Source organism: Neolamprologus multifasciatus, chromosome 17, assembly GCF_963576455.1.
Source record: "Neolamprologus multifasciatus chromosome 17, fNeoMul1.2, whole genome shotgun sequence".
NCBI lineage: Eukaryota > Metazoa > Chordata > Actinopteri > Cichliformes > Cichlidae > Neolamprologus > Neolamprologus multifasciatus.
The window spans coordinates 29215486-29238111 of NC_140455.1; the positions used below are offsets into that span (position 1 = coordinate 29215486).

At 42.8% G+C, this 22626-nt stretch overlaps 1 protein-coding gene and 2 long non-coding RNA genes across 3 annotated transcripts in view; 2 read left to right on the forward strand and 1 right to left on the reverse strand.

The window, feature by feature from the left end:
* On the reverse strand, positions 1–22353 carry LOC146499590 (uncharacterized). The gene is made up of 24 exons (XM_085137951.1): positions 22110–22353; positions 20971–21173; positions 20781–20885; positions 19509–19604; positions 14936–15046; positions 14122–14245; positions 12994–13450; positions 11327–11394; positions 10993–11236; positions 10721–10887; positions 7985–8207; positions 7747–7895; positions 5811–5902; positions 5509–5666; positions 5289–5434; positions 3764–4016; positions 3560–3675; positions 3250–3481; positions 3022–3155; positions 2671–2920; positions 2268–2398; positions 1839–2091; positions 1564–1670; positions 1–282 (listed from the first exon to the last, which is right to left on the reverse strand). Exons 1-24 carry the CDS (start codon positions 22147–22149, stop codon positions 275–277), a joined length of 3867 nt encoding a protein of 1288 aa, XP_084994077.1. The 5' UTR covers positions 22150–22353; the 3' UTR covers positions 1–274.
* The window catches only part of LOC146499591 (uncharacterized), a 16257-nt gene continuing 8871 nt past the window's right edge, over positions 15241–22626 (forward strand). Inside the window, exon 1 of the long non-coding RNA XR_014870198.1 lies at positions 15241–16486. This is a non-coding gene — a long non-coding RNA (uncharacterized LOC146499591). The remainder of the gene's footprint in view (positions 16487–22626) is intronic.
* Positions 22493–22626, forward strand: part of LOC146499592 (uncharacterized) — a 1291-nt gene continuing 1157 nt past the window's right edge. The window contains exon 1 of the long non-coding RNA XR_014870197.1: positions 22493–22609. This is a non-coding gene — a long non-coding RNA (uncharacterized LOC146499592). The remainder of the gene's footprint in view (positions 22610–22626) is intronic.

A 22626-nucleotide genomic window follows, 5' to 3' on the forward strand; every position in this document is an offset into this window, starting at 1 on the left:
CTATGTTAAATAATAAGACACTCAAGCTGAGGGACACACACGCACACACACGCACACACACACACACACACACACACACACACTGAATTGCTACCTGAAGTAGGTCTTTGTGTCTGCAGAAGGTAACAGAGGGAAATGTACATTTGAGTGAGACAGGACAGACCCTCTTTTGTCATGTAAACAACACAGCAGTAAAGATCGGTTTCTTGTTCTTGCTCTGGATGTTCCTCTTTGTCCTTCTGCTGCTGCTGCGTCATCTTCACCGTGGATGATTTCATGCCTCTGGATCAGAGAGGAACATTTTACATATTAAACTGAGGCTGACAAATATCCCAGTTAACAAGTTTCCAAAAGAAGAACGTGTCAATGAGCTGGTTTGCTGCTCTAAGAAGTAAATACTCTGTGTACTGTTTTAAATTAACTCACTAACGCTCTTACTATTCTCCTGTTCATGAGTTAAGTAGTTAAACACAGCCAGAGGAGACTGGGAACAGGTGACGTTGGCAGTCCTGCACTACAAGAATGCTGTCGATCTTATATTTAGTAAATTCATGAATGAACACTTTTCTCAAAATGTGGAGCTACAGTTAGGATCAAACGTTTTTGGACAAAGACACCGTTTTTGTAGTTTTGCCTCTGCACACTACCAGAGTGGATTTTAAATAAATCAGGATGTGATTGATGTGCAGACCTTCAGCTTTAATTCCTTGGGTTTTACAAAAAGATTTCATCAACTATTTAGAAGATGTAGCCATATTCATGCACAGAGGCCTAACAATAATGGAACAAGCAGCCGACAAGGAGGCGAACCTTGTTTTTTCATTGCTTCGTTAAAAACCAAGAAGATAAAAGATCTGGAGTCGCTTCCATGTGTTGAATCTTCATTTGGTAAGTATTTACTGGAACTCTTAGTGAGGTCTAAAGTTGTAAGTAAAAGTGAAGGAAGCCATCATTAGGCTGAAAATGTCAAATAAACCGATCAGAGAGAGACAGGGGAGAAGATTCAGGAGTGCCCAAATCAAAATTCTGGTGCATTGACTGAAGGCAGAGAGAGACCCATAAACAAGCATCAACTGAAGGTGGCTGCAGCAAAGGCCTGGGAGGCAGCCTTTGGTGAGGTCTCTGAGATTTCAGAGACTCACTAACTGCAAAGGAATTTCATCAAAGTATGAAAAAGAAATCCTCGTATTTAAAATTATGTTAGTTTATTTCATTCATTTTGAGCCTCTGAAAACAGGTGACAGTTAAAGTTTGAGCCTCATAGAAATCTTTATTATTTCGCTTAAATTGCACTGTGGTGGTAATACAGAGGCAAAACTACAAACACTGCCTCACTGTCTCAATATTTATGGACCAAGTCCTTTATTGATCAATGAAGCAATATCTGTGCAACATCTAGATTTAAAAAAGCAAAAACAATAATGAAGTTTAAACACTGGAAACAGGAAACAGACTTATAACTTGTTTCCATCGGTGCAAAAATTAAGTAAACCCTACAAACAGTATGCATTTTTAAAGCTGCTGTATCTGTGCTAAAATTACAGATACCTTTGTCAGACTTACCTATGACTTCAGCTGTATCGTCAGCCAGTGGGTCTGAGTTTATTATGTACTTGTTGCCAAATATCTGCACCAGCTTCTCAAAAAACTTGCATTCTTGTTTCTCTCCTCTGAAAACACGACACAGAACATCAGGACTGATGAGAAGACAAAAAGCTACAATCTGATAACTCTGAGGTGTGATGTATGCTCAGAAGATAAAAACACGTTTACATTATGGATGATACCACCACCTCACGGTGCCCTGTAACCTCTCAACAATGAACTGCTGAGCTTACTTTCTGCCTTCTAGGAAGTGCCTGAAATTAGCCCTCAGCCTCTTTATCCTGGACTGACATTGTTCAGGAGTGCGCAGGTAGCCCTGGCTGGTCATGACCTGAGAGATCTGGAGGAAGATCTGTTTGTTTTTGGCGCTGCCCTTTAAGTTCTCCTGGATCTCCTCGCTCCCCCAAATGTCCAGTAGGGCCTCGGTCTCTCCGTCGCTCCAGGGCAGCTTAGTGCTGTCGGGCACCCACTGGTTACCTGAGGGGACTGTGAGAAAAGAAACATTGATTTTTGTTCTCATGCATTGCCACACTTCTCTCAGCACCCAGTCGTATGGTTTCTCTAGCTCCACAAAGAAACAGTGACCTTCTCTATACTCCTTCATCAACACTTTCAAAGAACACACACACACACACACTGTGACATACTCCATATAGTTACACCTTTTTTTGGGCCCGGTTCGAGTATATAGTCATCTGGCTCATCTGCAGCCGACGTGTCTGCGGCCACGTCGTCGACTTTCAGGTCCTTCCTGAAGATTTTTTCCATCTCATTGAAGAATTTAAACTCTCCCCTACATTTGTAAAACAAACTCACAGTTACAACCAGAACTCTAATTACAGTTTTTATGCTAATTACTGTAAACGACAAAGAGCATCTTTATGCTCTGTTGAGTTTGTTCTTGAAATCTTTTGAGATCTTCGGGATGATTGTCATGACTTCACATGGACCTTCACCCGTGATCGTGTCAAATGTAAACATTTTAAAAGCAAAACCAATACTAAAACCAATAAACATCTAAACAAGTTTAGAATAAGTGAGAATCAAAGTCTCGTCGTTACTGACTTTTCATGGAGGAAGCCATATTTAAGACGCTTAATGCGGGTGTAGCACTGCTCCGAGGTCCTTATAAATCCTTGGTTGTTCATCTTCTCTGAGATGTAGTCGAACACGTGTCGGTTCTTCAGGCAGCCCTTCAGAGTGAGCTGGACGCCGTCCTCACCCCAGATCTCCAGCAGTGTGCGAGTCTCCTGATCCGACCAGGGCATCTTTCGGCTCAGGTCGACCAGGAGGCGGCTGGTCGAGGGCTGCTCATCTAAAACGAGGAAACGCCTTTATTATTGTGTTCATCTTTGGCAGTTTAGTTCATATACGCACAGTAACCCTGTGTATTACTGACTGGCTGTGTAAACCCACATAAGACAGGCTCATTGTCCATCAAAGGTTGTAAGGTGGCATCGGTACTGTCCACAGGGGCAAACATAGACTCGTCGCCAAGCACCGGAGCAAGGAGGTTGAAGTATCGGAACGCCGTGGGCCGCCCTCCATTTCTGGAAAACATAAATCCACGGTCAGCTGGCCAACAACATTCGAGCCTGGATCATCTCAAAAAGCATAAAGCATGTATTGTTGTTGTTTTTTTACCTGCGGCTGTTGCAGTAACGCCTGTAAGTCTTCTTCAACCTTTTAATCCGGGAGTGGCACTGCTCCGCTGTCCTCAAGTAGCCTATTGCGGCCATTTTCTCAGATATCTCGGCGAATATGTGACTATTGCGGACGCATATTTTCAGGCCATGCTGCACATCATCTGCGGCCCACACCTCGATGAGAGCAACCGTCTCCTGCTCTGTCCACGTTGTGTTCAAACCATCGGCACCTGTTGCAGGTAGACAAACATGTAAGATATCTGACTTGTGGCTGATTTTTAATCTAATGCAGAGCGCGTGTTCTGTACCTGAATCCTGCTCCTCTTGTTCATCCCTTTCATCATACTCATCAAGAGAAACCGCTTCCTGTCCCAGTATTTGTTCCAGTTGGCTGTAGAACTTGTAATCAACTTTTCTTCCAGATCTAGCGAGAACGAAAACGGCAGTTACGAAAGCATCACTCACAGAGAGGGATACGATAACAGGCAAACTGATGGAAAGACTGAGCTCACTTCTTCCTTTCGTAGCACTGTCGAAAGTTGTTCCTCAGAGACTTCACCTTCCAGCGGCACTGCTCCGAGGATTTCGAAAAACCGAGGTCCTGCATTCTTTCGGAAATGTCTGCGTAAACGTGGCCGTTGTGGACGAAACCCCTCAGGGCCTTCTGGAGATCTTCTTCACCCCAGATATCGACAAGTACCAGGGTCTCCTCGTCTGTCCAAGAGCTGGTTGCTGGCTTCTCAGCTGACATGTTGATTTCTGGGTCTTGTGATTGAGACACAGAAATTTAACATGAGTATAAAACATCCAAAAATGGGAAAAATGGGATTAGGAATACTTTTTTAACTTATGTGTTGAATTCATTTTTACTTTCACTTCACTTTAGTCTAAAGTCGTCGTAATCGTCCGCACATACAGTACATGGTAAATAGTAAATGGCCTGTATTTGTATTGCGCTTTACTAGTCCCTAAGGACCCGAAAGCGCTTTACACAACCAGTCATTCACCCATTCACACACACATTCACACACTGGTGATGGCAGCTACATTGTAGCCACAGCCACCCTGGGGCGCACTGACAGAGGCGAGGCTGCCGGACACTGGCGCCACCGGGCCCTCTGACCACCACCAGTAGGCAACGGGTGAAGTGTCTTGCCCAAGGACACAACGACCAAGACTGTCCAAGCCGGGGCTCGAACCGGCAACCTTCCGATTACAAGGTAAGCTCCCAACTCTTGAGCCATGTTCGCCCCATGGCTTAAATTATGTAGTTACATAATTATTAACTACATAATATTCTTTTTAAGGCCAATTAGCATGAGTCTAGTATTATATAGGGACCTCTGGTGATTTGTTACACACTAATTGGATTGAAGAAGTTGTTATTGATCTTACCCTTTGTGAATCCAGCAGTTTTGTTCTGTGTAAAATAAAAACTCCGACACAAACTGAACACAAAGGTTCTGTGATGATAGTGGCTGCATGCTAATCTGTATTTAAGTGATTTTTGTGCAATTTTTTTGTTGCTTATTTCATTCTCAAGAGTTATTTAGGCTTTTATGGAGATTTTTGGGTGCAAATTCAGCAGGCTTATGTTCTATGAAGTCTGGAGAAAACAAAGGAGAAAACAGGTGGAGAACAAGGAGCCTGCAGTGCAAAAACTGAGCCTGCGGTGCATGAGGTGTTTACGCTTTCCTTTCCTTTCCTTTCTCACATGCAGCATGCAGGAGGAGATCTGTGACAGACAAGCTCTGGTTTCTGGAAATTTTATGTTTCGCTAAGGCGAGGGTGTCATCTGTGTGTGCGGGAGGTAGGAGACGTGATTCACACTCACTTGCAGTGTATCGAAAAGGCATTCGCCTGCAAGATTCTCACATCGCATGGACTTTGTACCAGGAACTTGGCAAATTAAAGCCCATTCATAATAGATATGAATAGGTCTTAAGAAGTTCGGAGCTGTGGTGCATGAAAAAGCATTAAAACAATCTTCCATTCTGAGTTAACATTGAGGGGGTGGGTAGAAGACAGAAATTTTACCTCTTTCTGTTACCGATTCACTGTTGGAGTCTTCTGATATTTCGATGGAGTCTGTTACCATGGTAGACGACGTTGATGGCTGCTTATCCAAAATTTGTTCCAGCAGATCATAGAATTTAAAGTCGACTCTGTCAGTCCCAGATGAGCTAGAGGCAATAAGACAGGTGCGTTAAAACAAAGTCACTCCAACGGTGCAGGACTCCAGACGTGCAGTTTTTACCTCATGTTTTCCCGACACTGGCGATAGTTCCCCTTCAGGCGTTTGATCCTCGTGTGGCACTGCTCGGGGCTGCGGGAGTAGCCGTTAGCGGCAAGCTTCTCTGAAATTTCAGTGAAAATGTGACCGTTGTGTGGGTAGCGTCTAAGGCACTGCTGGACCTGAAGGAAGGTAGAATTCCGTGTAAAAGTAGTAAAGTGAAGTAATACGGAATGAAGCAGCAATAAAGTGAGATTATCAGGAAATTTATGGACATTTCCGAAACATTTTTTGGGGAGTGCACGGATTGTGACATTGTGCTTTACCTGTGGGTCTCCCCAGATCTCCAGAAGGATGATCGTCTCTTTGTCTGACCAAGGGACTTTCCTCCTGTCCTCCTGAATTTCCACAGCAGACTCTGAAGAGGCAGAAATAAAAAAGGAAACACATCAATACACAATCCCTTATTTCACTTTTTTTTTTTTTTTTAGATAACTACAATACCGTACAAAAGTCTTGAGCTACCTCTCATTTCTTTACATTTTGCTCAGAAGATTGGAACAGAGATTTATTGAAATGTGAAAATATAAATTGAAATACACCATAGAAGCCACGAGCTTCTTTATTCTTCATGACTTTCAGATACTGTTCATCTGATGTAGATAGTTTTTACATTCACCACTTCTTCTTTTGTCCTTCACTTGTCCTCTTTCCTCATTTTTTAAAAAGAAAACACTGCAAACCATGCTAAGTTTTCAGCAAAAGGCTCTTTGAGAATCACCTTGTAGGTGCAAAAATACTACTTTATATCTGTCAAACTATCTTATGGCATTTTTCATAGAATCAACTAAAAAAAAGGTAGCAAATGATATCTTTTGCAACACACTGCTAGTAACAAAGTGCCCAAAGATATCATTCATGTTTTATTATATTTATTCTTTTGCTAAGTTGTCTGTTATGTGTTGATACTGTACTGGTTCATCCTGCAAGAAGATAGATGTTGTCTTATGCTTGAATGATTCGTAGGTCAGAGTTAAGTAGCTTTCATTTCTCTGAAAACAATAAGATACAAGAACTGCATTAAAAATGAGTGAAAAAGCTTCAATGCTCAAAGAAAAACTATGAAAGACCTTGAGAACTATTGCTTAAGAACACTTGGAATATAAGGAAATGATGAGTGGCTCAAGGCTTTGGCACAGCACTGTGGTTTACATCGATTCTGCTGCCATGTACTCTACTGATGGATTATGTGAAAGAAAAGGTTACATTATGTTATAGTGAGATGATTATGATCTGAAGGCACATATCCATTCTGTATATCTCAGTCAGTTAGTTATAAACAACACAGAAGTTTATGCTGTTAAATATAATTTCTGGTTTTCAAATTGAACCACAAATAAAGAAAACAGTTACTAAATACAACAAACTGACAACAGAAATCATAATAAATATACACAAAGTCGTGGAAGAAGTGTGGGTGCAAAATTTAGAAAAACAAGCATTCACTTCTAACTTTAGATTTCTGTTACATGTCCACAGCGCCCCCCAGAGGACAAAATCAGAAAGTACAAAAACAAATGGTGATTTTTATAACGTGGAGCTTTGCTCATGTATCTTGTACTTCCCTACATTTAACTGCCTCGACGTAGTACTTCATCTGGCTCGTGATCACAATTGTAATGTGGGAAGCAGAGAAAGAAAGGAGGCTCACAAACAGTGAAATCCACTACAAATTAATCTAGTTTTACTAAAACCTTACCAACACTTACTGAAGAGTAGTGATTGTCATTGGCTCTTTGCCCAAAAGGACCAATGAGCTCAATAGATTCCTTGTCAGCTCATGTCTCGTCCACACAATAGCCAATCAGTGCAAACAAATTGGGAAGCAGGCTGTTTATCTAAACCAGCGGTCTCCAACCTTTTTTGCGCCACGGACCGGTTTATGCCCGACAATATTTTCACGGACCGGCCTTTAAGGTGTCGCGGATAAATACAACAAAATAAAACTAGTACCGGTACCGAAAAAAAGAAGATTTATTCATAACACACGTGAAAAGACCCATGAAAACTGAGTTAACGATAAAAACGATAACAAAATAATGCTGAAAACCTATAAAAACCCTGAAAACCATACAATTCACACCTGAGCCTCAACTATCGCGGCCCGGTACCAAACGACTCACGGACCGGTACCGGTTTGAGGCCCGGGGGTTGGAGACCGCTGATCTAAACGGTCCTCCTGAGCAGAGAAACTGAGCTTACCCATGTCTGGATGAGTGTAGGCAGGAAAGTCGCGTTCTTCGGGCTCTCCTGGTATTTCTTCCAGCTGTTGAACTGAAGGGAAGTCTTTCACTAGAATTCTTCCCAGCTCGTTGTAAAACTTGCACTGAACTTGCTCCTGTCCTTTCAGGCTACAGTGCAGGGACAACAAAAGAGCAGAGATATTAGTTCTACAAATCGAAAACTTTTCTTTTACTCTTTCCACTCCGAGCACGCATACTTGTTTTGGTAGCACTGCCTGAAGTTCGATTTCAGCCTTTTTAACCTCGTCTGGCACTGCTCTGGCGTCCGGGAGAAACCCTGTGTGGCCATTTTGTTGGATATGATGGAAAAAATGTGCCCGGTTCTGTGCATTCCCCTCAGCTCCTGCTGCATCTTATCTTCACCCCATGTGTTGATCAGGGCCAAGGTCTCCAAGTCTGTCCAGGGAACGCTTCTCGTTCCTAAAATAACAAATCACAGGATTTTGTCAGAAGTATTAATTCCATGTTGAGCAAAACAATACTGTGTCCAAAAAAATGGACACATCTCTACATATGATGTGGACAAAAGTACTGGACCACCTCCACATTGCACCTGCAGGGGCTAACCATTTATGGAAACCCAAGCCATGAAGCTCCCATACACAGTTCCTGTGCTGATGTTAGAGAACGTTTGGACTATGCAGACATTAAGTTAGCAGAGTATGGGCGACTATTACGGACTCAGCACTCAACAACCCCACTCTGTTACCTCACATGCTCTGCCACTTTGTGGTTGATTTGCTACTGTTAATAAATGCTTTCACTTTGAAATAATACCACTAATAGCTGAGTGTGGAATATCTAGGAGGGAAGAAATTTCAACAAAGGCAACAGAGGCATCCTATTACACCATCACGTTTGAATTACGTAATATTAATGGAAACCCAAGTCGTCCCTTCCTTACTCCCCATGCTGCTGCCATCCTTGTCCATAGTCTTATTGCGTCCCGTATCGATTACGTCCCTCTAATTTGGTCTCCCTAAAAGGTCCCTACATAAACTCCAACTTCTTCAAAATTCTGCAGCTCGATCTTGGCTCATATTACCCCAGTTCTTCAGCAGCTTCACTGGTTACCCATAGACGCCAGGATAAATCTTACTTGTGTATCCATAAATCTCCTCCTTCCTATTTGTGTGACCTGCTTCAGATCACCACTGTTTCCCACCCTCTCAGATCCTCATCTGCTATTCATCTTACTGTCCCGTCTGCACGTCTTATCACTGTGGGGAACAGAGCCTTCAGTCGCTCTGCTCCTCGCCTCTGGAACGCTCTTCCTCCACCCATAAGAAATATAGACTCCCTTCGCGTATTTAAGTCAAAGCTCAAAACACATCTGTTCAAACTGGCTTATTTGCTTTAGTGCTGATTTTATCCGTTGTCAAGTTCTGTTTTGCAATTTTCAAGAGTTCAAGTTCAAGTTCAACAAAGCCTTTATTTGTCACTTGCAAGTTGCCTTGCAGCGAAATGGGACCCCCCCCGACCTTACATACATAACACAGACATCACATGGGGAGACAGGTTGGAGACCGGTAGTATTACGGAAAAACACTGAAATGTACAATACAATGGGCAAGTCACAAAGAGCACATAAATGTCCACATCACAACATCACGAAGCACGTGACAAGCAACAGGGGTGAGAAGTAAGCCGATGCAGACACAGCCATCCTGCCCTGCCGCTATTTTTCCAGCGCTGGGCCCAGACCGGCCGTCCGACTCGACCTTGGAGATAAGCGTACGAGGGCGTTTGGAACGAAGAGTCTAAACACAGTTTGCTATCAGGGGAGAAACCAGCCTTGAGACCACAGCTGGCGCCGATATGGTAGCCGCATGAAATAATGGTGGTGTTCTTGTTTTAGTGCGAACCGCTGCATGACAATTTTACAGTCGGTCTAATGTCCATTACCGGTTCCTCACCATTCCCGTTGGAGAGCCGTGAGCCTCTCCGCGATGTTGTCAGAGTACTCACAGCACCCGCAAGCTTCTTCGAGTTAAAGTTAAGTACAAGCTCGCTCCATTGTTTCAGTCAAGATAGCGGGCAGCCTTGTGGGGATTTGAACAGCTGTTTCCGCTTTCTTTATTCTTCGATAAGCCGGGGCCAAGCCAGGGCCGATCAGCAAGAACCCTGTTATCATGGTTACAGAAAAGTAGATGTCTTCAATGGGCTCTCCTGAACCCAGGCTTCTCGTCGAGAAGAGGGTGTCAATTGCATTCAGGGACCAGTTGATCAAATCCATAATTCCTCTTTTAGGTTTTAGAGAACAGACTGTGAGACTCTTCCAGGGTAGAGGGAGAGAAGCAGACAAGACTAGACAGAAACATGAGAAAGCCAAGCAGGAAAGATAAGGGTAGGGAGAAAGTGCGACCGCCTTCGTCAAGAGCCAGAGAAGTGAACTTATTTGATGTATTTTATGACTATTGCTCCATTTATTAATTTTGTTCTTTTGTAAGGTGACCTTGGGTTTCTTGAAGGCGCCCTTGAGTAAAATGTATTATTATTATTATTGTTATTGAATTCTTTGAGCTCTTTAGATCAACCCACTCTTTCACAAATGTTTGCAATGGCAGCCTGCACGGCTTTGTGCATGATTTTATACGACTGTAGCAATGAGACTTAAAACATCTGGATTCAAAGACTGGACGGACAAACAGCATTACGAGTCAGAGGAAAAATAGTAAATTTCGTTTTAAATAGTATATTTAAGACTCTTTCGGAGTATGGTGGAATTAAAAATGGCTTTTTCTGAGATTTTTGTTTACATTTAACTGTATCTGTTTACTTCGTTTTTATCTGCATTGGCAAAAATTCTGTAATCCTTAGCATTTCTTTCAGATGCAAAATTGTATGAAGCCTTAAAAGACAGAAAAGCTGTTCATGTCACTAACAATTGTGCTGCAAGAGTTCAACTTAAGTACAAATATGTGACCTCCTACCAATTTCCAGATGGCCCGTTTGTCCGACAAACTGCAAGTCATCATCACCGTCTCGGGACTCGTCTTCATCGATAATTTCCTCAACGTCGTAGGTGATCTCAGGAACGGCCAAGGAAGCCGACGAGCCGAGGACCTGATCGAGCTGTGTGTAAAATTTATGCTCCAGCCTGGAGTTCCCTCCGGCGACAGATCAGGGAGAAAACAACAGGATCAGTGAACATATCTGACAAACGTCAGCGAGAGCTTCAAAATCTGTGTCGTTAAATGCCCACTTGTTCTGACGGAAGCACTTCTTCAGTCGTTTGATCCTCGTCTGGCACTGCTCCACTGTCCTCATGTAGCCCCTCTCTGCCATCTTTTGTGCAATTTGGGTGAATATGTGGCGGTTTTTCAAGCAGCCCTTCAGAGCTCGCTGCACAGAGTCCTTCCCCCAGATGTCGAGAAGATGGAGCGTCTCCTCATCCGACCAGGGAACCTTTGTGTCCGTTACAACTGGAAAAGAGCCCTCCTGAGAGTCTGAAATGAAACGCGAAGACTCAGTTAAAGCTATGCTTAGAAATACAAAACCAAATATTAAGATTGAGACCATGTATAAACTGCACACACCTGTATAATCTCCCCATATGGAGATGAGAGGAGATTCACCTGAATTCTCATCATCCACTGAGGACTCCCTGCAAAGGTTAAAAAACTACGATTGGAGTTGCTCGCTTACAAACCGTTTTCTCATCAAATGTAATGATTTATTTAACGCTGTCCTAGCTGAAATGCAGAAGGAGTGTGTAAAAAATGAATTGCACTCTATGATTCAACCACCATTACCAACAACACTGTGTGACTTTATCAATGTTTCATATTACTGTGGAGGAATTTTGGCCCATTTTATAGCTTTGCTGCAGTTCATTCATTTATGCACAGCTTTCTGTGAAAAGAAATGAAACAGAAAACATGCCTAAAACATCACCTCGCCACCACCGTGCTTGACAACTCGAATGAGGGAAGATTAGTAAGTGTCCTGAACGTTTTCCACTAATAAATAATCTTCCTCACTTTAAATCGATGGCTTCAAATTGTTTGGAAATTGCTTTATTACCCTTTGCAGGTTGACAGCTAGCTGCTATTCTTCTTTAAGATCACTGCTGATGATCAGTTATTTAAGTGCATTTGATGAGCAGCAACTGGATGCTACTGACCCAAGCAAGTGGTAAAGGTGTACAGTGCTCCCTCACTATAACGCGGTTCACCTTTTCACGGCCTCGCTGTTGTTGTTGTTGTTTTTTTGTTTTTTTTTACGGCGCATTGTGTTCCGCGTCCTGATTGGCTGTAGACCACTGTCTCCTAGAGGCACTGTCTCCTGTACAGCACAGAATGTGTTCAGGTTTTCAAATGTACATAAATCTTCGATCGCTAGCAGTGTGACTCTGAAGTGCTGTACTGTTTGTAAGTTCCCCAACAAACACAACAATGTCGACGAAACGTTTTGCACCGTCAAAGGCACCTGCAGTAGCACCCAAAACGCAGAGGAAGATGCTAATCATCGCACAAAAAGTTGGACTTCTGGACATGCTAAAGGAAGGTAGAAGTTTTCGGACCATAAGGCACACCGAAATATAAGGAGCATTAAGCGAAACAAAACAGTCAGATAAACTTTACTCAACTCATTCTTCTTGCTTCCTCTACTTCCTCTATTCCCATGTTCTGGCCCTGAAAACAGGGTTTGATCTTTGGTTTCATTTTATAACACTGGACTTATTTTTCTACAAAGGTTTGAACTTTGAGAGCGTTTAAACAAGAGAGAAAGAGTGAAAATCTTCATGCCTGTCTGAGAAAAGCGTATAAAGTGTGTAACGAGGGGTTTTTACAGCCTTAAAAGATCTATAATAATTGGAAAAAATAAAGTTGGCCCCTTCGTGGACTTCACCTAACGCTGGTTACTTTTAGAACGCAACTACCGCGATAAACAAGGGATCACTGTACTTATTTTTTTTACACACTGCTTATTCTTCTAGTTTGGCTCTTTTTTTTGTTAAATAAATAATGACTCTATATTAGTATTCACGCTCTCTGCAGTGTAGACATCTGCTGAAAATTTAATAGGAAATCATTTACGTCCTGGGGAGAGATTTCAGTCTGAACCAAACATTAAAGGCGGACCTACATCCTAGCAGGACTTTGATCAAACAGATAAAGTTATGGATAGACGCAAACATGTGATGCCGACCGTTTGTTAGCAACAAATGAATAAAACATATATTAACATATGGAAACCTTACAAGAAAGCTGAAGCCTCCTGCTGCTTTGTGGGAACGTCCACACCTCCGCTCAGCTTCCTCTTCCTGAGAATGCGAGCTGCCCTCAAGCTTTGGTTGTTCTCACTGGCTTCTGAATCCGTGTCTGCAGTCTCATTGGATGTAGTGAGGTCTATGGTTTCGTCGCATGGCAGTGTGCTAATTATGTTTTGTACTTTCCTCTCCTGAGAAACGTTTCCAGCTCTAGCCTGCAGCTGCCAACTGCCAGAGTCCCTCGTCTCCCTCGGTCCTTGCCTGATCGGCTCAGAGCTCCTCCTCGACTTCTCCGTGCTGCTTGCGTTGACGGGAGCGCTGAGAAGTCCTTTGTGGTCTGAGTCTTTGAGAGCAGGTGAGTGGGAGGCTGTTTCCATGACAGTTTTGGTCCCAGGAGGCAGTGACAGGGAGGTGAGGATGCAGTCATCCATGGGTAATAATCTGGGATCTACAATTAAGCGTTTAGACCGTTATTAAAGCTCTGGTTCAACTTAAACACAAATAAAAAAGCTGTCAGACACTCCAACTGACATAAACAGAAACTGGCTGTTTAGGCATTTCTTTGTGATCTCTTTTTGCTCTACTTTTCTCTCCTGGCTTTCCCTCCCCAACAGCTGATGGCGACAGATGGCTGTTCTCTCAGGGCCTGGTTCTGCCGGAGGTTTCTTCCTGTTGAAGAGAAGTTTTTTCTCTCCATTGTTGTCAAATGCTTGCTCACAAAGGGACTGGACGTCTTTCTATAATAGTGTAAAGCCTTTACCGCAGACTCTAAAGTGCCTTGAGAATAACTACGTCTTGCATAAATAAAACTGAATGACACAAATTCCAGTGAGCTTTTTTTTTTATGACAAGGCTTTGGGATTCATAATTTAGGAAGTACGGGGAATTAAGTAGCAAAATTAATGGCGAGAAAAATATAGCACTCCTGTGACAGCACTCACACAACATGAGTTCAAAGTAAGCATGAATATTTTACCTGTAAATAACATTTTCAATTTATGAATCTCAGAATGCCCTCGCGCCACATTTCCAGTGCCGCTGAGCTACGAGCCTTTCTCTCGACACGTTTCAGGACACGGTGAAGTGCAATTATCTCCCACCAGTGCGTGCCCGCAGTACCTTTCTCTTTAAAATGGCCGAGGTTTCTGTGGTGTTCAAGTACAGCCTTCATGTCCTCCGGGGGGAAAAGGGTTTGCAAACAGTCGTCTAGGAATGACGGAGTGTCTCTGAGCAAGGCGGCCAACTGAAAGAAAAATCAAGGTATTATTTTTTAGTAATTCTGCAATTATTTATTGTATTAGTTAAATTAATTGTTTATACAGCCAAAATGATCTATATCATAGAATTAAATAGAGAATTTAAATTCATTTGAAGAGAGTTAATGCTAGAATATGCGATCCATGTAATTAAATATAGTTGATGTGAACACGTGTATTTCTAATACTCTGGACTGCTTCTAATTTAGCTTTGCTCTAGTGTTTCTCTCTAGTGGCTCAGTACTAAAAAGGGAATGAGCCTTTTGGGAGGCCCTGGTGAGCGTGCACCCTGTTAACCCTCCTTTCTCCACAGCGGTACAGACAGCTGAGCCCCAGGAGTGAGTCTTTGTGCTCCAGTCAGCCTTTAATGGCTGTTCAGTTTGGAAACGTGCCAGTGGAGACAGATAAGGTGCACTGTGTTAATATGATGCACAACTACAACAGGTTTAAAAAAAAGAAGAAACATGCAAAACGAATCAACAATAAATTCACATGTTCACGTGATGCCGTCTCCACAGTAGCGCTAAATGTCTCTTAATGTAATTCCAATCTGGACATGTTAACATTTATACAGTTAAGCGGGATAGACAAAACAGAGCTGAAGTGTCATGTAACAATCATTATCAGGCAACAGGCTAGTGATGCCTGGTACGGATGAGCACAAAGATACACAGCACCTGTGTGAAGTCTGGGATGGGCAGCAGCTCCTCCAGTCTGGATATGAACTCCCACACCAGCATCTCTAGTGCTGCATCGTACTTTGAGCCAAAATATACCGGGAAGATTTCCTGCAAGTGAGAAAGAAAGGCACAGAATGATTAAGAGCCTAAGTCACCAATAGACGGACCACAGAAAACAATTGATGGGTGGATGGATAGACTACACATTTTCATTATTTTTTAATTGAAACTTCTCAAAAGCTTTTTTTGGTGTAATTTTTCAATGCAAACTCAAAACTTGACATGAGTAAAGAACATTTCATTCGTATTTCCATCCATAATAAACATTGTTGAAATCTGTGCTTTTATTTGATTGATTGATTGATAATACTTTATTCATCCCGAGGGAAATTGAGTTAAGGCTGCCAGTCGTGCCAGCGCCATCTTACCCTTCCGACCATACATACATTACACAAACATCACATGGGGTAGGCAGGTCAGAGAGGTATAACAATGGAAAATGCACAACATGAGCAAAGATAAGAAGAAAAAATAACTCCCCCCAGACTGAGCTCCAAAAGGGAGATCAGTTTGAGAACAGAAAAAACATCTCAGCACATGAATCCGCACATCTCACAACGTAGAAGACATAAGCTTCGAAGGTGTTTGGAGGGGGTGGAGGGTGAGTGCAGGTCTGTGTGTGTATGTGTGCAGAGAGAAAGTGTCCCTTCACCCAGTTAGGCAAAAGTCAACAGTCCTCGGTCGACGCGGGTGGCCTTGAATGAGGAGGGAGAAAGTCACAACACGGTCTTGTTATCTAAGGGAGAATTGTTATTCCTGTCGGTTTTCGCCTTGAGCATCCAGCTGGCGCCAGGGGGCCGCATGAGATGAAGATGGTAGCTGTTTTGGTTAGTGCAAACAAACTGCTTCCAATTTTACAGTTGTCTAACGTCCGTCACTGGTCACAGGTCTTTTGTTGGAGAGCTGTGAGCCTCTCCACGATGTTATCCATCCATACTGAGATGTTATCCAGTTTGCTCATAGAGCATGAGTGTTTACGACAGCCGTGAGCCTCTCCGAGATGTTGTCAGATGTTGTCAGCCGGTCTCAGTACTCACAGCAGCCGCAAGCGTCTCCAAGATGTCATCCGTGCTGCATCTGATGAGCCCATTCTGAGAAGCCACAGCTCGCTCCATCGTTCCAATCAACATAGCGGGCAGCCTTGTGGGGATTTGAACAGCCGTTTACGCTTTCTTTATTCTTCGACAAGCCAGGGCCAAGCCAGGGCCAAGCCAGGGCCAAGCCAGGGCCAAGCCAGGGCCAAGCCAGGGCCAAGCCAGGGCCAAGCCAGGGCCAAGCCAGGGCCAAGCCAGGGCCGATCAGCAAGAACCCTGTTATCATGGTTCCGGAAAGGTGTCCTCAATGTTTTGTCACGGGCTCTCCCAAACTCAGGCTTCTCGTCGAGATGAGGGTGTCAATTGCATTTAGGAACCAGTTGATCAAATCCATAATTCTTCTTTAGGTTTTTAGAGAACAAGTCTGGGAGACTCTCTTAGGGTTAGAGAATAAGTGAGACTTTACAAAAGACATGAGAAGCCAAGCAGGAAAGATAAGGGAGAGGGAGAAAGTGTGACCGCCTCCGTCCAGAGCCAAGAAGCTCTTGACACCAAATTGTAAACTATATACAGATACTGTTACAAATATTAGGTTACTTCAAAATATATTGCATTTAGTTATAATTAATTTATTCAACTTTGTTTGAGGAACTTTTCTCTAACTGGACTTCCTTAAATTTGAACTGAATGCCCTTGGTTAAGAGGGTTAAGAGAGGTACAGCTATAAAGGGGTGCTGTCAGGAAACATTAGGGCTGTTCATATAACGATATATATCGGATGATAATATAAAGACGTCTATCCGTTCATTTTACAGCGATTATTTGTTTCGTGGTGTCGCAAAATAAACTGTTTAGGGCAATATTTTTTCACCGTTTTGATGGTCACTGTAGTGGCTATATTAATTTCTTAAAGTTCTCTCTTTCTCTTATATTTAATATAACCACACTACTGACGGACAAGCACCTGTTTTTATACGTTTTGGTTAGCAACAATGACGGTAACAGCATTGCGTGTCCGCTTGTTTATGTTCCACATAAACCTTTCACAATAAAGCTCAAGATCCTGTTGAGACTTTTCAAAATAAACTGAATCACGTGAAAGCGCAGATTATTTACGGGTGAGAAGTAAAAAAGAGCCGCCAGGTGCTAAAAAATAGACCTTAGACTCAAACGTTAGAACAGGCTTTTCCCCGCAGCACGCCGTGTAATAAATACTCACAAAGAAAACGGCGGCTGTTACAACTTATGTCTAAAAATGTATCGTTTCATGCATCGGTTAAAACACTCGACTCCAGCTACATGACGCGCAGCTGGAAACACTTCCCGCAAGTCGAGCTGCCCGAGATTCACCCAATTTACAGAAAATGTTACATTTTTGTGATTAATATCGTTATCGGACGATAGAATTCTTATATCGGGATATGAGATTTTGGTCATATCGCACAGCCCTAGGAAACATTATCCAGATTCAACAGTGATAATACAGCAGGATGTGATTTTTGAGGGGTTTTTTTTAATCGTTTCCCTGATTTGCAGGTGTAACTTATATAAATATTGATAGCTCATTTATACCAAGCGTCTCAGCACAAATGAGTCAGCACAACTATACTAAACCTCCCAACCTGGCTCACACATTCTGAAATCATTATAAATGTGTTTCCCCCACTATGACATAACAGGCATTATTCCAAACTTAGAGCTGTCTCCTTATTTATCATCTGTGCCTTATGTTATAGAGACCCGTAATTAAAGCACCTCCTAATGCATATACAGCCTCATCTCTTTTGTGGATTTCACGTGCTGACATGTCTAACATCAGTCAACTTCGCAGTTGTACCACATCCCAAAGGTGTCTGGGGAGGCCACTGAACTCACTGTGATGTCTCATAAAGCCACTTTAAGGCCACCTTTACTTGAAGTAGCTATTGGAAAATGTAAAGTTGTTGCTGCCTCCATCTCATAGTGATATTTAAACCATGATTAACCTTTTAAAACCCCAGGGACTTTCTGAGGCTCCTGCTTGAAAATGTCATGCCCAAAATGATTTGATTAGTTCTCTACAATTACAAACTCTGTGTAAACCATCTTGATATGAAAATAAAGCTTACACTTGTGAGAATTACTCTTAGGTGTAACCATCACAGCAAATGCCATTGTGTCAAAGGTACTGAGGATGGAACAAAGAAAAGTATGAAGAAGTCTTTCCTGGACTCATTTTTTCTGTCTCTTATAGCACATAACCCCTGTGAAAATCTGTTGCAGTAGACCAAAAACTAAAGAAAGCCATGAATCAGCATATAGACAAAGATGGACGCTGCTGAAGTGACACAGAGCAAAGTTATAGAGGTTTTATTGGAAGCATAGCTAAGCTTTTCGCAATTTGGCACCATCTACGAAAGCTTAAATTTCTTAGGTGTTGAATAGCAGAAATTAGGCTTTTATTGTCAGAGGTCTTTTCTGCAAAACAAAGAAATAAAAACACGGACAGCCGCAAAGTACGCAGCGTGGTGTGTATTGCATCTGCGTGTGAACAAGCGAATAAGACAAAATAGCGATTCATGATGGGAAGCTGCTCTCGAAGCACACTGGGAGATGGAAGTGTGCGGCAGGAGCGGTTTTATCATGGAATTTTTAGAAGCAAAGGAGCAAAGGTAATTGTGTGTTTAGTTTAGTGTGGTAAATCTTGTTTGGAGTGTGATGAAACTTGGAGTTTTGGAATCTGTGAGATCTGCAGAGACGTTGCTTGTCCGCGTACATGCTGGCAGGTGACTCGACACTTTGCGTTTACGTCTTTTCGTGCCATCTTTGATTGTTTGTCGTTTGAGCTGTGTTTGGCAGTCATAGAAATTATTTTAGGAGCTTTTAGCTGAGATTCTGAAGTTTCTGTCGATACCACACATGTCTATATTTAAACAACAGACCAGGCGGCACAGCCTGTGAAACCAGATGTTCCGCCTGCGTCCCCAGGAATTAGAGTTCATCAAGTTAAAGGACCAAAAATATCTGGGTGCTGGTGAGTAATCTAGAACCAGTACTATACATTTCTGATCAAGAAAGCCACAAAAGCCACAAACTGAGAGGCATCATAACAGCTTCATACCAGCACTGGTGTCCTAATGGTTCAAGAGAGGCAAAAATGTGCCAAGAAACCATCCCCATATGACTACACCGCTACCAGCAGCCTGTACAGTTGACACACTTTTGATGCCAAATTGTAACTCTACCATCTGTGTTCCTCAGCAGAAACCAAGACACATCGGACCAGGCTACACCCTCCCCCACCCCCAATCTTCAGCCTCCCGTTTCTGGTGTTGGCTGACAAAAGTGGATCCTCATTTAGTCTGATGCTGTACTCCATCTACCCTCAAGGTCGGGCATGATGTGAATTCTGAGATGACTCTGAGAGTGTTATCAGAGTTACTGAAGTCTTCCTGAAAGCTTGAATGTGTGTGGTTTGTCTCTGCAAGATGTCTCACCTGGAAAAAATATTTTCTTTCAGAGGGATCCTCCAGTAACGAATGCACCAGCTCCACAAAGTTCACCTCCGATTCCTCCACGTGGTTGATGGTTACCTGATATAAACACACACACGAAAAAAAAGAGGAATATATTCTTACAGCTCGTGAAAATCAGAAGTCCAGTATCTCAAATAGTTAAAATACTTCCTAAAATAAATCTCAAAACTATTTCCTGTGGATTTAAACACTAAGTAGGCTCCTAGTCGAGGTTCCTTTACCACATCAGTGGCACCGCTGAGGTGACATTGAAGCCCAGGTTGCTTTGAAAGCAGCCTTCAGTTCGTCTGTATTTTTGGGTTGGGTGTTTCTCACCTTCCTCTTCCGCTAATAGATTCTCTGTGGGGTTCCCGTCAGCCAAGTTATCTGACCAATCAAGTACAGGAATAACATAGTTTGCAAACCATGTAATAGTCACAGTAGGCAGTGGGTAAGTCCTGCTGAAAAAGTAGATTGGCATGAGCTTCACAGCAGGTGAACGCAGACGTGCTGTAACATCACCAACCAACACCAGCAGATGAATTGGCACCCTGATATCCTCACAGGCAGCAGGAACACACAACACTTCAAACATTTTCGATTTTGTGACTCTCCACTCTTTCCTCTAAGATCTTGATTTCCAGATGAAATGCCCGGGAAATAATACTGACACCAACCCCAGTCCGCTCCTTCCTCAAATTCTTTGAATCAACTTTTACTGACAATCCTCTCAAAGCTGGGCCCTGTTGTCCATGCACAGTTTCCCACCGCACTATTCCCTTCCAGCAAACTTTCAGTTAATGTGCTTCGATACAGAACTCTGAGAACAGGCAGCCTTTTCAGCAGTGACCTTCTGTGGATTAACCTCCTTGTGAAGGGTGTCGATGATCGTCATCTGGACAACTGTCAAGTCAGCAGAGTGAACTGGTATTTATACTGATTTATAATCAATTATTTTAAAATATGGCCATAATTATCTAAACAAACACAATTATTTTACTACGTATAATGAATCTTGAATATATGAAAGTTTTATTTTAATTAAATACCAACCCCCCCCCCCCAAAACATTTAAATGACACTATATATTTTTTAAGATGTACCAGTATAATAACTCACTCAAGTTTTACTTAATGAGAAAAACCCCCCCCAAAAAAACAAGGAGGACTTTTCACTGCATAGCAGGTATGTACTATGTCAACCTAGCGCTCAGCTTTTACACAGCTGTGCATTTTCCTGCTAAAGTTCACTTACGTGGTGATCCTTGGCAGTACTGACAGGGGCTTTTATTCTGTCCAGATGTGGCTGAATGATCTGCATATCCACTGGATGCTCCCCTCGACACATCTCCAGAACCAGCTGGTTATACACAAAAATCAGATGTTTTTAAATGACTACAGCTTTAGCTTCCTCTCAGTATGACCAAAACGTAAACACTACTGACCCTGGCCCTGAGTCCCAGGATGAGCTGAGCCCTCTGACTGTAGCTCATCAGCTCTGGGACCAGCTCCGTCACCATGGTAACAAACTCTTCCAGCATCCCGTAGTGATCCACGAGTCCCTGCTGCACAACTCGCCACACTCCAGCTGATAAAAGCTGCAAGGGTGGGGCCAGGAGCCGAAGATAACGGAGGGGAAGGTCATTACCTGAAGAGGAGGAGAGAAGAAGTAAAACCACAACAGAGACAAATGTCTTATTGTTTTGTTACAGGCCTACAACACTGCGTGTCCTACAGCAGCAGCGATTTATATCAATAAGGCTTCACACTTTGCGAGAACTTCTTAGGTAATCAGCAAGCAGGTCAAGCTTTACAGAAAATTTTAGAAAGGTTTTTCATTCATTTTCTTATCTGAATGTCCGCCTCGCAATGATGTTTCGCTCCTAACTTTCAAGAAAGTCCCTAAATCACATCTGTTATGTTGGATTTCTTTGTGATGTGAGCCTGTCTGCCTGAAAAGAGGAAGGAATTTCAGTAAATCCGCTTAGAAAGACAAAAAACAAAATCAAAACAAAGGGGAAACTACCTCAGAATAAGTGCAAACAAGCTGCGACAGCCTTTCTTTGAGGATCCTGAGTGAACAGCATCCACCTGACGCTTTATATGCTGGCACAGGAAGCATAAGTTAATTTGACGTGTAGTGGCAAAGTGCTGCGTAAAATAATGACATGACAGCGCTGCTCCGAGGTGCACTGACAGCGGCATCCATCAAACTCCCCCACAAACTCACAACACGGATTACACGACTTATTGCTGACCTTTACAATGCAGGATGCACAAGCTATTGGATTTCTGGCAGAGGTAATACGGCTAGTAAGTAAAAATAATGCTCTGATAGCACAGATGTTTAGCCCAAACCACTGACGGAGTGAAGGAAAACAACCTTCACTTTCTAATGAGATCAACTGTGGATTAAGTGAGTCCTTCTCCAAATACTGCAGGAATATCAACAGAGAACAGAAGCAGGCAATCGCCGTTATCGTTGAGGTCACTGTAAAAATCATTGTTACCAACACAAAGATCAGGGATCATATAAGATAAGATACCGTGATTTTTCCCCCCCTGTTTATTCTGATACACGCACCTCGGTTGCTTCCACTTTCAGCTCCGCGTTTTATTTCCATTTCGCAGCTGACAGAAAAAAATGGCCAGTTGTCCCCCTCGGGTTGTAGCTATCGGGAAAAAAATGTATGTATAAAGCCTAATGAATGAATTCTGCAAATGTTTGATTAATAAAATGACCATCTGCGATCGCCAAGCAGCAAAATACGAGCGCAGTGTTGTTGGAGGTATGAACGTTCTCTAGGTTTTACTCGGTACTGGGAGGGAAAGGCAGAACAAAGGTTTCTGGTCTCATCCGCCTCAGTCCAGATCACGGCAAGCCCTCTTTCCTGGTTGGTTGATGAAGACCGGATCGACCAGGAAATTTTGATTTCATAACACTAGATGGCGCCAGACCGCCATCAGGTCCGACCAGGTTTTCCTCTGGCTCAGTGTTGTTTGTTTCTATGGAGGGATGCTGTCAGGGCCGTAACCAGAGCGTAGACTTTACTGAGGCCCGCAATTTCTACTGCTGGATAGCATGTAAGCCTATTCGCCTA

Coding starts and splice junctions, on each gene's coding strand:
- LOC146499590 (XM_085137951.1), bottom strand. CDS start 22,149: ATGGAAATAAAACGCGGAGCTGAAAGTGGAAGCAACCGAG. Junction 11,395..12,993: donor CAGGAGGCTTCAGCTTTCTT/GTAAGGTTTCCA, acceptor TAACCTTTGCAG/GGAGTCCTCAGTGGATGATG. Junction 1,671..1,838: donor CACTTCCTAGAAGGCAGAAA/GTAAGCTCAGCA, acceptor TCGTGTTTTCAG/AGGAGAGAAACAAGAATGCA.